The 15,905-nt window shown below is 41.7% G+C and overlaps 1 protein-coding gene across 3 annotated transcripts; it reads right to left on the reverse strand.

The window, feature by feature from the left end:
• Positions 1 to 89: 89 nt before the first annotated feature.
• Positions 90 to 15,779, reverse strand: tlk2 (tousled-like kinase 2). Of its 3 annotated transcripts, XM_084570865.1 has the most exons (28): positions 15,484 to 15,779; positions 14,823 to 14,911; positions 14,265 to 14,533; positions 13,496 to 13,545; positions 13,326 to 13,386; positions 13,093 to 13,232; positions 12,885 to 12,991; positions 12,482 to 12,547; positions 9,780 to 9,862; positions 8,229 to 8,306; positions 8,058 to 8,127; positions 7,934 to 7,977; positions 7,669 to 7,767; positions 6,993 to 7,094; positions 6,751 to 6,843; positions 6,445 to 6,555; positions 6,207 to 6,343; positions 5,795 to 5,947; positions 5,641 to 5,707; positions 5,436 to 5,533; positions 4,630 to 4,711; positions 4,038 to 4,129; positions 3,801 to 3,890; positions 3,522 to 3,691; positions 2,937 to 3,075; positions 1,809 to 1,920; positions 1,580 to 1,687; positions 90 to 1,374 (listed from the first exon to the last, which is right to left on the reverse strand). In XM_084570865.1, exons 1-28 carry the CDS (start codon positions 15,633 to 15,635, stop codon positions 1,201 to 1,203), a joined length of 3,036 nt encoding a protein of 1,011 aa, XP_084426991.1. In that variant the 5' UTR covers positions 15,636 to 15,779; the 3' UTR covers positions 90 to 1,200. The 3 variants fall into 3 exon arrangements, with proteins under 3 accessions (XP_084426991.1, XP_084426990.1, XP_084426989.1); XM_084570864.1 differs by lacking the exons at positions 12,482 to 12,547; positions 12,885 to 12,991; positions 13,093 to 13,232; ... (3 more) ...; positions 14,823 to 14,911; positions 15,484 to 15,779 and adding an exon at positions 10,987 to 11,706; XM_084570863.1 differs by lacking the exons at positions 12,482 to 12,547; positions 12,885 to 12,991; positions 13,093 to 13,232; ... (3 more) ...; positions 14,823 to 14,911; positions 15,484 to 15,779 and adding an exon at positions 10,987 to 11,708 and having other exon boundaries at positions 5,641 to 5,947.
• Between the last annotated feature and the right edge of the window lie 126 nt (positions 15,780 to 15,905).

The raw sequence follows: 15,905 nt of genomic DNA on the forward strand, positions 1-15,905 counted from the left end.
AAAGTGCGCATGAAAACATTTTCAGCTGCATTGAAAATTGAAGCTGTTCCTTCAAAGAAAGCCGCGAGACAGAAGCCCAGAACAACAAACACATTTTAACCAATAGTATTTAATGGTTTATGCAACTTTCTGTTAAGGCCCAATCTTGCCCAACAGTACTATCAGGTAAACCAGTCCCTTGCATTTTATTGGCCAAAAATAAATTCAAACATACCTAAATAAATATGTGTTTATGGTGGGGGATGGGGGGGGGGGGTTTAAAACAATAACAGTTCTAATTAAAGGCAACTTGAAAACACAACAGTTTTCCCCATAAAACTGGTTAAATTGAAGTTTTTTTAAAAAAATGTAAAAGGGGTCATTCCTCAACAACCTCCACTCCATATCAAGTAGCACAAGTCAAACGCCATTCATTATAAAAACTGAGGTGGAACACTGCCACCAGCTGGAAGTTATAAGCTTTGGTCACAGGAGTCTGACGAAGATATGGGAGAGAGGGGGTGGACCAGATAGTAACTTCTGTCCCTCCTCGTCACAAACTATCTAGGTCTGGAATTTAAGTGGGGCAAGGGTTCCCAGAACAGTGGGTTGAATGGCTTAGTGCCATAGATATTTAGGGTTCAATACAATAACAGCCCTGACTGGTTCTCTCAGTTACGTTCAGGGAGATGAGAACAAACAAAATGTTTGAGCTTAGGGAGTTCAGGCTACCTCGGACCAGAATGGCTCATGCATGAGTGTATGTGTGTGTGAGAGCGTATGGGGATGAGGCCTTCCGCAGTCCTTTCCATCTGGCCAAGCTGAAGCAGTTCTATACTTCATTTTATTTTCTCTTTTTTAAGCAGAAAAGGAAAAATCTCAACCACTGAACCCCACTTTTCACCAACACAGTGCCAAAACTCGCCCCCTGCTGTTTGAGTCATCCAGGGCTTTGACCCCCAGAACAATGCCAGCCTTTTGAGAAAGCAGGACAGGTGGGCTGGGGTGGATGGACATGAGAGGGATGAAGGGTGACGCAGGTCTCCCTTCCTAACCCGTCCATGGCCTCTCACCCACCCCTTGCCGACATCTGGCCAGTTTCACATGGGCTCTTCACGGCAAGGTGGGATGGTTTTAGGAGACGGGGACACAGCATGGCGTCGCCCCCGTCGCACCCCACCCTTTCAAATGATTCAGTCAGTCAGTTTAAAGGGTGTGATCTCAGTTTGAGGCGCTGCTGTTAGAGGAGCTGGATGTGGAAGCCACGGCCATGCTCGAGGTGCCCGAGGAGGCCACCGACTTGCGGATGTGAGGCATGAGGAAGGGATCACTGGCCAGCTGGTGCACATCGATGCGGTCCTCCTTACGGTAGACTAGACAGCGTCTTATAAAGGCCTGAAGGGACAAGGGATGAGATAATGGAAGGACTGAGAAATGATCATCTCAAGCACAGAGATCAACTTTTCAAATGTTCAAGAAGTTATTAAACATATACTTATATATACACTAAAGCCCCATTTTAACAGGAGTAGTGAGCATATAAAGAGAGTAGGTTCATAATTGAAAATAAAGAGAGAAAAGCGAGGTGAGTGTCTATTACCTTAGCTTCAGGTGTGACTACAGGTTTAGGGGGAAACTGAACATCTGTTGCCTTCAGAATGGTGTTCTCCTGCAGAATGTCCTGCTGTGACTGGTTGTGTCCAAAGGGCTAGAGAGAAACAAGAAAAAAATTCTAACATTTCCCTTCATTTTCTGGAATAACTTTAGAACTCAATATCAGCTCAAATATCTTTTCAAAGGCAACATTTCTAGTCAGGGTTGTGTCTCACCTTGCGGCCATACAAACACTGGTAGAAAATGACTCCCACAGACCACACATCAACCTTGTTGGAGATTTTGGGTGGTTCCTTACCAACCACAAAGCACTCAGGAGGCAGGTACCTAAACGAGAGAAGGGGAGCCGTGTTAATGGAAGTGAACTTGAAGAAACCCAGTTATGTGTCTGGTCTTTCAATGAGCATTCTGAGGTAATGACATGTAAGATCACTTTTTCCAGTATGACCTCATCCCTCCGTCCCCACATATGAAAAAAAGCATAACAGTGATTTAAACAGACACGGTGTACTAGCAGGTCTTCAATAAGAACTATGCAATCAGAGTGTATATGTTTGTGTTGGGTGGCTCATCTTAGCAAGATTACTTTTGTGTTTGCACTAGGCCAGGAGGCAGAATGGTAGAAACATGTGTCACACCAATGCTTCAGCAACATTACAAGCGTTTTGATCTAAATGTTGTGTGAAGCAATGCCTTGTGGCCACACACATACTTTTATGTTAAGAAGTGGCATTTTTAGAGTTTGTGCCGTTTTATTCATGCATAATTCTGGTTATGTTTTTATGTTTCATCTTCCCTTGTCTTTCCATCTTTACAGTATTATCCCTTTATGGTACATCAGTGATCAAAGACAGATTGCTTTATTTCCCGTGGGTATTGAGGAACAATCCTTGTTAATCAGCACAAATGACTCCTTAATTTAACACAGCTTCTTTGCAATTCATTTTCCATCTTACAATCTTCGGGCTTCTGTAGAATTTGAAAAAACAAACAAATTCCTCGATTTCCAGGGGAGTTTTTTGTGATGAAAAAATTGAAAAGCAAAGTGACTTATTTTAGAGCTGAAAAGTAAAATCAAGGAAATTAGAATAAACTGTCTGCATTCATTTGTATCCCTGCTGTGTCCAACCAGCTGGAGACAATCAACTGGTTCTGTTTGATGCTAGCTGGTGTGTGTCTTAGTGTCCCTCTCATGTCCACTATTATTAAGTATTGGGTCTATTTTCTCTGAAATGCACTTTTTAGTGTCTGTTAACAATCGGTTTTCTTTCAGTGATGTACTTCATTTGTCACTGACAATATCTAAATAAACTTAAGGTGACATCTTCCAGTTACAATCTTACCAGTATGTCCCTGCTCCCTGTGAAGTCAGCTCCATCCCATCCACCGAGTTGTAGCTGTCATCATCCATGATCTTCGACAAGCCGAAGTCTGTGATCTTGATCTCCCCACAGGCGGTGCCATTCACCAGGAGGATGTTACCTGAGCAGGGAGAGGGCAGGATTTGAAGGCATGAGGAAAAATATACTAGGTAGTCAATTAGTCTGGATTATTTAGTTCTGTTGATTCCACCATAGACTCAGTCGGCACAGAAAAAAAAAATGAACAGGCTCATGTTATTCTCAATGGAAAGAGGAATCTCAATGAGAAATGACAAGATTAGAAAAAATTCAAACAATCGAGTTTAATAGACTCGCTCCAATCAGTTCATGATGTAAAAATCATGCCTTTGTGTGTACACTGTTAAGCAGCTTAATAACCAGTGTCATGCACCCCATGCATTAAAATAGACTCCCAATCAACAACTAAGGTAGCTGCAGCAGCATGGAAGTGACAGGATTATGTGAATGTTTAATAGAAATGTGTCAAGAATATGGTAACAACATTGTGCAAGCTCTTACAATGGCCACAGTGATGTGAACACTAACCAGGTTTAAGGTCGTAGTGGATAATGGGCGGTCTGATCTCATTGAGGTACTTGAGGGCATTGACAATCTGCATGATGATGGAGCGTCCCTCTTTCTCTGACATAAGCTTGTGCTGTTTCAGGTAGAAGTCCAAGTCATTGCCCTCACAGTACTCCAGGACTGTACAGAACCTGCTCCAAAACAAGGGAGATGTATTAAACCACACTGGCAAGTCAAAACAAACAATAAGAGTGTGAAGTACACATTTTCCACAAATTTGTTTTAAAAAGAATGACTTACGAATCAGTGTCAAGTGAAAAGTAGTCATAGAGTTTAACTATTCGTGGGTGGTCCAGCTCTTTATGGATTCTATATTCTCTGCACGCATGTCTGGGGGGAAAAAAAACATTTACACCAGTCGTTTTTAAAAAGGTAAATATTATGCACAGTACATTAAATGGGTTAATGATGGGGGAGCATAATTTCTTTACAATCACAGCAAATATATTATTGCCTTGAAAATGGCCCAGCACTCACTTGTGATAATTTTCCTTCTTCTCATCCCTCCAGTTCTTGTTTAATTGGTGGATTTTGACTGCAACATACCTTTGCTCCGTTAAGTCAAATGCCTAGAAGATAAATTAGAAACTACATTTGGGACTGCTTTGTTTAGGCTGCAGCAAGACTGTCTTCACTTTAAATGGGTCTGTTCATTAATCATTTTTACTGTGATGACGGCAGATTCTAAGAAGAACTCTCACATTCTGCTATAATCATTTACTTAAAATGTTGATCCTGTCAAGTACTTTAAGAAAAAGTACCTGCAGTAGAGACACTCCAGTTACTATAAGGATTAAATAAATGTGTTTTCAGTGCTACAATCTGGCCTCAAAAGCACACATTCACAATCAACATATATAAGACTCTTAAGCAGCAGAAAATGGCATTTGTTGCATGGCTACGCCAACATTGACATTGTACTTCATTACTAAGCATGTAACATACTTGTATTAAGGTATGGATGTTTTGGTCCTCATTCATTAAAAACAAGAAATGTATGTCTTTATGTGTAACTATTAGAAAATGCATGAAGAAAGCAAGGTTAAACACAGACTGACTGGCCTCTCACCTTGTAAACTTCACTGAAACCTCCTCGTCCAAGTAAATGGAGCAGCAGGTATCTGTCATTTAGCGTAGGGTGATCTTTGAATCTGGACAGAAGGAAAAACAATGTACACTAATTAGAGCACTGAGATTCATCAGCACAAACTTGGGAAAAACATTCCACATATTACCACATATAGCACGTGTTTGAATCTATATGTACTTTGGTCACAATAACTAAGTTGCACCCATTAACATTTTCTCATCAGTTTCACAATAGAAAAAGTTTTAGTTCTAAGTTATGGCATTTCACTGTATATTGCTTTTCCATCACCAAAAATTAGGAGGTGACACTTAAAAGTTGCAACCTAATCCCATCATTTGAAAGTGGCACTGTTTGACTGCAAATAAAAATTGTTCCGAATCATTTGGAAGTGATGACAACTTTCTGCCTCAGCTCTCATTAGAAATGTCAAGATATCTTCCACTACAGCTGCTGTCATCAACCGAAATAATGACTTTTTCTACAGCAACAGCTTGGTTCCTGTGAACAGGGATTTCTCTCTGCGTCTCTGTTCAGGTGTCTAATTAGATAAACAAAAAAGTTCTGTTGTATGTGCATCAAGACAAAACTGTCAAAGAGCACAGGAATGAACTGTATATGTTATCACAAGTGAAGTTTTGCCACCGACTAAAGGAATTTGGCCTGTCTGAATGAAGCTTGAAAACACACTAAAGTAAAAGCCTCCTAAGTGTGAGCGACACCAACAGCTTGACGAAGGCATCAGTATTATGTATTCCATGTCTGAAAGGAAGCTTAAGAAATCATACTGGGAATTATCTTCATTGTGAATCCTTTTCAGCTCGCGTATGTGCAGGTTCCGGACTCGCTCCAATCTCTCCAGCTCTGCCTGGATCTCAGCCTCCTCCTGCAAGAGACAATTTTATAATTTAAAAAGTTGTGCAAAAACTAAACATAGGAATCGTATAATGAACATGGTGGCAACAAGAAACTTTCAAATGCATTATACATTACCTTCTTAAGATGGCCTAGCCTTAGCTTAAAGATTTCTTCCTGCTCATGGTACTCAGCCTGCGATAACCTGCAAGAACATAGAATCACGTGCAACTTCAAATGGAGAAAAAATAACTGGTGTAAAAGAGGCGACAAATAAACAAAAGCACCGTACGCTTCACTTTCTGTTCCATTGGTCTTGCTTTTGCGTTTGTTTTGCTCCAGACTTGGTGGTGGAGTCTGGGCCATGGAGGGCGGCTTCCGTTTGGCCAGAAGCTTCCTCTGCCTTTCAATGTCTTCTCGCTGAGAGTTAATCCTTTCTTGTTGTCTGGAAACAGACAATACAATTAGTAGGAAATACAGACTTAATTAATGCTTCTTTGTGTGCTCCTTTGATAAGCTCTAATGCTGAGGAAGTAGCTTTAATGTACAAAAAAAAAAATACAGTCATATAAGGTAATTTATTGTGATAGTTAAAACAAGTGAATCTTGTACTGGTCAGCATGTGTTGTTTCTAGTGAGATTTTGATTCTTGAACTACAACTTAAAAACAAGTGGGAAAGAAGTTTAAGTAGAAAGCCACTCACTTGATAAGATTTTGGAAGGCATATCCATCCGTCCACTGCTCTGTGAAAGATGCTCCATGTCTCACTGTGGTGAAGTGACCCAGTCGAAGCCGATCCTGCATACTTTTATCCCGGCATGCCATCTTCTCCTGTTTTGACTTGTGTAAGGGCGGAGAAAGGCCGGCATCAAATCTATTGATTCTACATAACCTAAATTAAAGCTTATTAAAATGCTCAAAGCCAGACTAGATGAACATACTTTTTCAATCAGCAGCTTCTTGGACATGGTCACACACTTATTTAAGCGTTCCTTGTATCGCTCCAGCATCCTCTGCTGCTCATCAATTTGTCTCCTCAGTTCACAGTTTGCCTGGACGACAAAATACAAACAAGCAGGAAAATGGTCAGATAAAAAGAATGAACAAAACTTGTTACACATGTCCAGAATGAATGTGTCACCTCTAACATGCACTGCATGAAAAACCAAGACAAAGAAAGTGACATTCTCAAAACTACTGAAAATGGCAAGCAGAGTAGCAGGGATGAAATGTAATGTGATTAGTACCCGCAACAAATCGTCTATTCGGCCTTCCTTCTTCTCCAGGTCAGAGTTCTTGTTGTTCTCCATTGCTGTTAGTTTCTCTATAGTAAGGTCAGACTAAAGGTGAGCACAAAAAGTGTTTGTTAATGGTGGATCATTCAAAAAAAAAAAAGTAAAAAAAAAAAAAAGTAGTGCAACAAGGAGTCCCATCTTATATTAACTTGCAGTTCTTGAAGATTTTTGTCATCAGGCGGTGTGTCAAGTACCTGTGTGGCTTTGTGGAGCACATGAAGAGAAGTAGGCTTCAGTGAACACGAGGAGTGCTCTGTGTTGGCCGAACTGACAGAGGAGGGGCTTCCCTGCTGCACCTGGGAGGCAGAAACATTCTTCCAATAAACAATACACATGCACATGGGTGTCCTAAAGTGTGAAGTTTGTCACATTAAAAAAAATTTATCAAGATCTCGACCTGCAAGTCTTAATAAAACATGACAGCAAACTGGCAAAATAAACAAAAACAAAATAATATGAAGAGTCTAAAGTCTAGTATAGAGTCTAGTATAAAGAGTCAATCAGAATTACAAAAGTATTAAATTGTCAAAGAAACAGCACTCAGGACTCAGGATGAATTGCAGTGTTTGGAAATTAATTTTACTTACACATAGACTCAAATACCAAAAGGCACAAGCAACAGGTTCATCTAAAGTCTTTCTATTATTATTTGACAACTTGGATGTAAGTGAATTTGCATTATCAGTCTTTTCCACTTCCAGAATATGTTCGTCTTTATGATTTCTTTCCTTGGTTTTGGATATTATAGGAGCTTTTTCCAACAGTAAAACAAACTGCTAGTGTTAATAACAAGAATAGAAGACAGAATGGCAAGAGAGAGGGTTATGAGATAAAAAAGCACAAGAAAGACCACAGAGCAAACATGCTCACCATGACAGGGGGGTTGGAGAGAGAGTGTTGTGGGGAAGAGCGGACCACTGGTGGAATTCCCCTGGCAGGGCTGGTACCAGGACCGCTACCTCCCGCAAACTGACAGACACATAAAGAAGAAGAAAGCAATTCAATGGAAAGACCGAGATGGCTAAAAGAAGAGGCTAGAAAGTAAGTATGAAAAGATATGCACCCAGTACTGAAGCATTTTAGAGGACATGATATGCAGTCTGTACGACAAAGGAAGGTCATTTTCTGTACTCACCTCAAAATAATCACTAATTTTATGTCCTCGTGCTCCTGCTTTGCCTGGGAAGGAGAGACAGGGAGTTCAGGGAGAGGGTGGTGTTTGAGATACTTGATCAAACGGTCATAGGAGAGAATCTTACCTTGACTGCTGTCAAAGTGGTCTGCTTTGCGTTTTCTCACTCTCTGGTCATTTGCCTTTTTCTCTGGAGTCTGTTGGGAAAGCAGCATCCATCAACCAAATGTATAATAAGGTAACAAGAAGATGGTTGGCATAAACAAAAAAATGCTATTTATATGTGAAAGACACTAACCTCTAGCTCTTTGTCACTGAGCGAGCCCACACTGCACAGACTCTGATTGGATGACTCATTTTGATTCTGACCCGAGCCCTGTTAAAATTAGGTAAAAATACATAATGATCAAGCACAGCAAGTAATTAAAGAGAGAGATACTATAAAGAGGCAAGAGATCCGTACATAAAAATTGTACCTTCAACATGCATGTGAAAGAGCACACACACGGAGTTAGAAAACACAGAGGAAAATGGGTGAGAAACAGAGAAAGGGATGCGGCGTTTTGTCTAAATACCATCCCTATTAACTTCCCACCGAAATGCAGCCCTGCAATAGTCCTAATGCCGGTTCCCTAGGTGATGCCTGTCAATCAAATGAATCACATCAGAATTCAGCAGGCACTGTCCAATCAGGGAGAGATACTTAGTCATTCAGAGCACACTAGAGCTCTCTCACTGAACCCTCCTAAAATGGCTGAACATTAGGCATGCTGCTACGGATGTATTCCTCCCTCTGCTGTCTGTCACCTTTAGATAATGTCATCTATCTTTCTCCTGTTCACCATGGACTTAACCATTCCTTAATTCTCTAGAGAATTAGTCTGTAAAAAGCTGCTTTGGTTGGTCTAAGAATGACAGCTGCTTTTTGGACCCCCCCCCCCGAACACCACCACCAAAAAAATATCTTGGTTGTTTGCTCAAGAGGAAATGCACTTTCCAGCAATTTTGGGCCCTCTCTGATCCATTATCAAAAGGTGTCCTAGCTCTTTGTCCTCAAAGGATAACAATTTTCCTTTCTTTATGCCAACTCAGTGATGACAGAGGGAGCAGAAGTGCCACAGGGTTGTCCAAGGTCAAGAAAAAACTAACCTATTCTGAGATATTGATGGGCTTTTAGACCACCAACCCGTCTTTTGTCAGAGCCATTTGTTGACACACTTCTCTCTGGCTTGTCCCACAGACACATTGCATCCCTTGTCATACAGGATGGTAGTGGCATGATGCCTTAGCGAGAGCCGCCATTTTCTCTGCGGCAGCAGCCATGCCATGCTCTGGGCTCATCTCTGCCTATGGCTGGCACAGGGCCCACTCCTGGCACCGACTCTCACTCTCTAACTGTTCCAAGATCACCTTCCACAAAGACAGCTCCGTCCATGTAGCAAGCAAGGGGGCGGAAGGCTAAATGATGCCTCGACTTACACCTGGTCAAGAACTATTTCTGCATTCCTCCTCTGCCTTCTCTCCTCCTCCCCCTACCACCCCTGTCCCGTCTGTGGCCTTTTTGGCAAGCATCACCACTTGCATATACAGCCACTACATCATGAGCCAGGGAGAGATGCCATATCACACCAGCCAAAAAACACAGACACAGCTCAACCTTCTCCAGAGACAGACAAAGAAAAGGAGTGGGGCCAAGCCTGTCCAGGCCAAACAGCAGAATGACACTAAGGCAAAGTGAGACAAAGAAAGAAATAGATTCACAAATGTGTGTAATGGAGGAAATCTGTGATTGCAAGCACAAGAAAAAGATCCCATGCTCCACCTTCGCGACATCTGCTGTAACACAAACCTTAGCTACGCCGACCCCAGTGAAGCGAGCCTCCAACAGCTCCTGCCGCCGGGGGTCCAGGCTATGCAGTTCTTCCATCATGGCTGCAGAGACAAGAGCACAGATTAAGGAAGGCGTAGAGTCTGGAATATTCAAGTGAGAGTGAGGGATCACTGTTTCAAAAGGCATTGGTTGTGATGAGTCATGGCTGTTTTTAGCTATATGGATGTGGAAAATTCTTGTTCTGAGTCATCAATAAGCTTGACAATAATGTTATACACCATCATGTGTGTTGAACAAATACCTGCTACACAACTTGGCAACTCAGTAAAATACTCAAAACACAGACTACACAATCACGGCAAAAAAATATAGGCAATCACGGATACTGACTGTGCATTAAAGACGTGGGCCAGATGTGTAAAGTCACTGCCTGGAAAATTATAGCATCATGTGATAACGCTCTGGCATCATTGGCCTAAGTTACATGGCCCTGGAGTTATGAAAGGTCACTAATGGAGGGACTGCCAAACACATTCACAGCCATGGAAAAGGCCACGGTAGACAATAAGTGCCCAGCTTGCTAGCTTGTGCAAAGGTTAACGTTTAAGTTACACGCCCAACACTGACTGATATGTCTGTATGTTACCCACTCCATGAATACATTAGATACATAATATAACCTACAGAATTCGTGTCTTATTATAATACATTCTAGTCTTGGTCTCGACTCATAACTGGGCATAGTGGCTCATCTATCGTTAAAACAACAAGCACATCGATTTGAAATATCATCAGTGAATGGTCGGCGAGGTAGCTTGCTAACACTGAGCTAACCTTAAATGAGCTAACAAGCCTACCGACGTTGGCCATCACATAGCATTGCAATTGGAGAGCTAACGGTTAATGTTAGCTGGCAACATTTGATGTGATTTTGTCAAACAGTTAACGTACGCAAACCAGGCAGATGCTGATTAAAGTTGTCTCAACTATAGCCGTCTGAAAAGATAACTACTCTGAAAAAACATCTCAATTCCTGCCAGCAACTGTTACACGAACACGTTAGATAGGTAGCATTAGGTATCCAACTGGCTAGCGTCGTCTGTCAAAAAGAAGCATCTCCTCACTTCTGTGTTGCTAGGCGCTCGTGCCACGACGTCTGGACTCGTTGTATCAGGAGACATGTCCATATATATTCTTTTGTTCGACAACCTGACGAGACACTTACTGTAATTTTATATTTCTCGGTCCTCCGGAGGGCCTGTTGTTAACCCTGAAACCGTCTCCGTTGTTTCCCCGGTGCTCGACAGACCCTCCCAGGCTAGGCCGCATCCACAGCCGCGTCCCTCGCGTGCTGATTGTTAACGATCAAGACACGGGAGCGCGCTGTGCAGCTCAAGGTAGACGACGGAGGATTCCCTCGGAGGCCTCGACAACTCCGGGTATCCCAAACCCGCCTTTCTGTACTCCTTAGGCAGGGATCCCCATCACATCCCTCTCTCCGAGGACCATACCCTGCCTAGGTTAGGTATCTTCTTCCACACAATGGCGACCCTCGAGATCCTGCGGTTTTCACCAAGGTATAAATAATGTCTTTAAGCTCGCGTTAGTTACCCCCTATCTTTATCTCCCCCGCTGGTGAGATGAATTTCGGGTCTTGGCTTTCAGCTCGATCAAAACAAAGTTCGGCTCCAGTCGCCTTCCTCCCTGCGGGGAAAAAAACAATCTGTTTCGGAAGTTGGGATGTTGCAGGCGTTTCAGTTGAATCCGGATCGATTCGGTTCGGTTCTCATGTTTTTGCAATGTAAACAATAATCAGTAAAATCTCATATTTTCTCGTGAGATTGTTCAAGCATTTTCACCTTCGTTCAGTCCACGCCTGCCCCAAAATCTCTGGTCTGGACCAATGGCAAATCCCTCTGTACACAATACAATTTACTAGCGCGCGCCCACCCACACAACTAGCAAAATGATCACTTATCGGAAAGTTGATGTTCACACCCACATACCATACTTATTAAATGTAAATAAGTTGCCAAGTTTGGGGGCGGGGGTCTATTTCACACTAGCCATTCAAGTATAAATGGGTTTAATAGGTTGTGGTGATAAGCAAAGCACTATTAGGATAGACACGAAATTAATGACATCCTCCTCCTTTGAAGGATGCTTTAAAATGCTTCAATGGAAATGCTGTTTAGATTTTTATTATCATTTTTTTTTTTTTTCATGTACAAAAGGATCCATGTTTTCTTAAAAACAATGACATTTATTTCAAAACATTAGCTAATTAAAAACAATGGCAGAATAGAAACACTCATATGGAGTAACCAGCCTTTTCTCAGATCACTGAACACATCAGCCGAAAATGAGTAATCATCGCTTTTAAAGCAATGATTGCAGCACCATCTTCTTGATAGTCATAAAACTAGTCCGTTGCCTTTGTTGGCTGAAGGTCGAGCTAGGTGCGTTCCCCCTCCTCAGCCCTGCATGTCAGGTGGCTAAACTCGAGCCTTGCGGTACTTGCACTGGATCCACACCCTGTACATGGTGAGCTGTTTTCCTCTGTTCACCTGCAGCCTTCTGTCCACGAGGTTCTGCACTTTCTCCAGGCCAGCCTCAGTGAACAGCTCGTGAAGCTCATCTGAATTTCAAGAACAGACATGTGTTATACAATTCACCAGAATATTACTAATCATTCTTAAAGGAATTGCTCTTATTTTTACCTTGGGTAAAGAAATATACTCTTGTTCCATCACCTCGGACATAAAAGTTTTCTGAAAGACACCTTCCTGAAACAAGTACGGAGACACAACATATGTATTATTCTACAACAAATTGCAAACATGCCCTTTAAACTTGTGGTCTGTAAGTATTACTTAAACACCTTGGTTTAACAGGTGTCGTACAACCAGACTCACTGTTATCTGCTTCAGGAGTATTCCATAATATTATTTAACATTGTTTAAGAGCACCATACTTTGTCTGCACTTTGAACTGCTTGAATACAGAATATTGCTTTTAAGGGTCTAAGGCGGTGCTACCAGAAAAACACATTTCCAGCGATCAACACAAGTAATACCCCATGAGTAATGGATCTTTATGAGTTTGGACTTCAACCTGACTAACCTTTCTTGAAACGTAGTTGAGCCATATCGTAGCGTCCATAGTCCCTGAGGAGCATCACCCCCCCAGGCTTTAGCAGGTGTGCTAGTCTACTGATGGATGCCTGCATCCTGGAAAGGGGGAAACACATTAAGACAAGTAGTGCAGTATTTAACAAAAGTGGAAATCGGAAGAAAAAGAAGGAGGAAGGTAAAAAAAAAGAAGTTCATACTTGTTGGGATGCAGGGCGGATAGCACAAAGATTAGGACTATAACATCAAGGGTTCCATCAGGGACGGGGTAATTGGCTTCTGCATCACTTAAGTCGTGAACAAAGGCAAAGCAGCGCCCCTGGTCGTACTCTGGATTAGTCTGACGACAAGGAAGCAATTTTAATTCCGTCGTTAGCCCACAACCTTTGAGAGGAGTGCACATCATCCTTTTATGATCTCCCAATCATCTCACCTTGACCAACTCCACAGCAGTGCTGGAGAAATCGCAGCAGTATACAAAGAGTCCCGGGTCACTGCAAAAAACAAAGCCGCAGTTATAGCTTTCTGTGCATATTACACTGTAAGAGAAATAAGAATAGTATTTTTATTTTTTTTAAATGCAAGCGTCTTGTGTAAACTTACTTGTTGGTCTTTAGTATTGGAAAAACAGTGTTCCCCACACCACAGCCCACCTGCGCAGAATGCATCAATTCAGATGACATTTAATTCTTTTGACTCCACTTCTTCACATAAACAGAATACAAATGGTAGTCACTGTTTCAAAAGCACGAATCCAAGTCTAGAAGCAATAGTTGCTAAAAAATGTAAACTGTTGTCAAGGACACACAACTCCAGTTCTCCACAATAAGAAAGGCAACAATGTGATCCATTTAGAAAGATACTGAGTAACTCAAAGAGACACACATACACACTGTTACTAGCTATCTACATTGTGTTTTTCTTATGTGAGATCATGAAAAGTGTATTGTTATGTTTTCTCTGGCTACTGTTACTTGCTCCTTTGGCACAAGAATTTTCTATGAGATTAATGCAGTTCCATCTGATCTTATCTTATGAAGGCTGAATGTCTGAGAATATCTTACTCTGTATTTCCTGATTATTATTTTGAGACAACTGAGTGCTACCTGTTAATTTTTTACAGAAAATGTTTTAACTGTAATTGGGCAATCCGTATAATAGACAATAATGAAGCAGATAGTTCCAGCCATTCAAGTTAATGCATATGTTTTTGGAAGTTCCTCAAAAATATTACCGTTAGCTTTGAGTAAAGTCTGTTAACAAGTTTCTGAGACTGATTTGTTTTTTTTAAAAAAAGCTATTTGAAGAGCGTTTGCTTTAGCAAATCCAGCAACAAACTTTGCATACTTTTCCTTTTATATTTATCTCTTACCTCCAGAATGCGGTATGTGGCAGAGGAGCCAGGAAAGTCCTCATCAGTGTGAGACAAAGCAGCAGATTCCCCGTGTTGTTCTTGATCCAGGCTGTCCTGTTTCCTGTCATCTGCACCAGCGATGTCAGGATGGGATTCATGTTTGAGGCTGCACTGTGGAGCCAACTCCGGGAACTCCGTGAAGAGCCAGTGACGGTCTTTGAAGAAGCGATTCTCATGGATCGTGTAAAAATCGTTCCAATACTCGTTGGCCCGGTTGTCAAATTCCTCTGCAAAGAAAAAGGTAAGGGAGTAAAGCCAGTGTCCAAAGTGTTAATGCATAAAATTGATTACACACCATTTCATTTAAGTGGTAATTAAATGCGTCAAAAGATCAAAGATCAAAAGTTAATATGAGCTGGTTAGTTTATACGTCACATAAAACTCCAATTAAAGAGAAATAAGCCAATAATTATGCCACTTTGCTGAATGCTGTTCTCTTCTGTTAGCGATTCCTAACGTTAGTCATAATGTGAGGTTTATACTACGATCCACGAGCCTGGACAGCAATAATGCAACCTTGTTTCTCTGAAGGCAGCGGCTGATTGTTTTCTGAGACTTTCTTCTTGGCAGCTGCCTCTTGTTCATCGGTCCACTCCACGTTGTCCCTGTTGACAACAAAACAGTATTATCCACTGTGGACGAAGCAAGGTGGAAGAAAATCAGCACAGGAGCAGTTGAAGATGAAGGTTTTCTTGTGACAGTTCAGACAAGGCTAGGAAATTTCCCAACTCTATCAGACTGGTGGCAATTTACGCCTTGCATTTTATACATTATATCACACAGTCCATTCGACAAAATATATTATGCGAACGTATGACACTAGACTGTGCAGCATTGATGTTTTTTATTTTTTGTTTAGAGCTAGAATGTAGTCTGAAACAGAAAACTAATTGTTAATTTGATTATTGCACTATACAGTAGTTGAAGAATTTCAATTATTTTGCTATTTAACACCCACTCAGACTTACAGATACTATGATGAGAGTTTTTTGTAACCACAACAAAATACCTCCTTTAGTAAACCCCCAGACAAAACAGCAGATATTTAAAGTAATTTAATCGGTGAAAAGTTGTAACTGAAGTCTTGCTGAACTACTGTTAGCAGTGACAATGTCCCAGCCTGGGGACACTATTCACATGGACGTAGGTCTGTCCTTTTCTGGTATAAGACACCTACCATGCGTTGTGCTGGAAGACCTGCCGCGGGTCTGTGAGGAAACGTGTGCCGAACTGAGGTCTCTTGATACCCTCGCTGGATGACTCTGTCCCAATCAGCCCCGTTCCACTGCTACCTCCCTCCACTCCATCCTCAGCGAGGGGCGCCGCCATGTTGGAAATGACGTGACGGAAGAAGGGCCGGACGTTTAATTATGGTGCATTCAAGAACCGGTGGAAATACTGAAAAACAAAAAAACAAAAACAGAATCCTAGAAATACAGGATAAAAGAACAGGGGGTTAATGCAATACAGTTAGACCGACGAGTGGATGGTTTTGGCTCGAAATATCCTACGTGTTTCTACTTTGTTAAACTTCCAGTCTTCTCCTCTACACGTGTGTTGTGGAAGCGAATCGCTGCAGTGTTTATACACTAGAGGGAG

The sequence above is a fragment of the Chelon labrosus genome (assembly GCF_963514085.1).
Source record: "Chelon labrosus genome assembly, chromosome: 21".
NCBI classification, from domain to species: domain Eukaryota; kingdom Metazoa; phylum Chordata; class Actinopteri; order Mugiliformes; family Mugilidae; genus Chelon; species Chelon labrosus.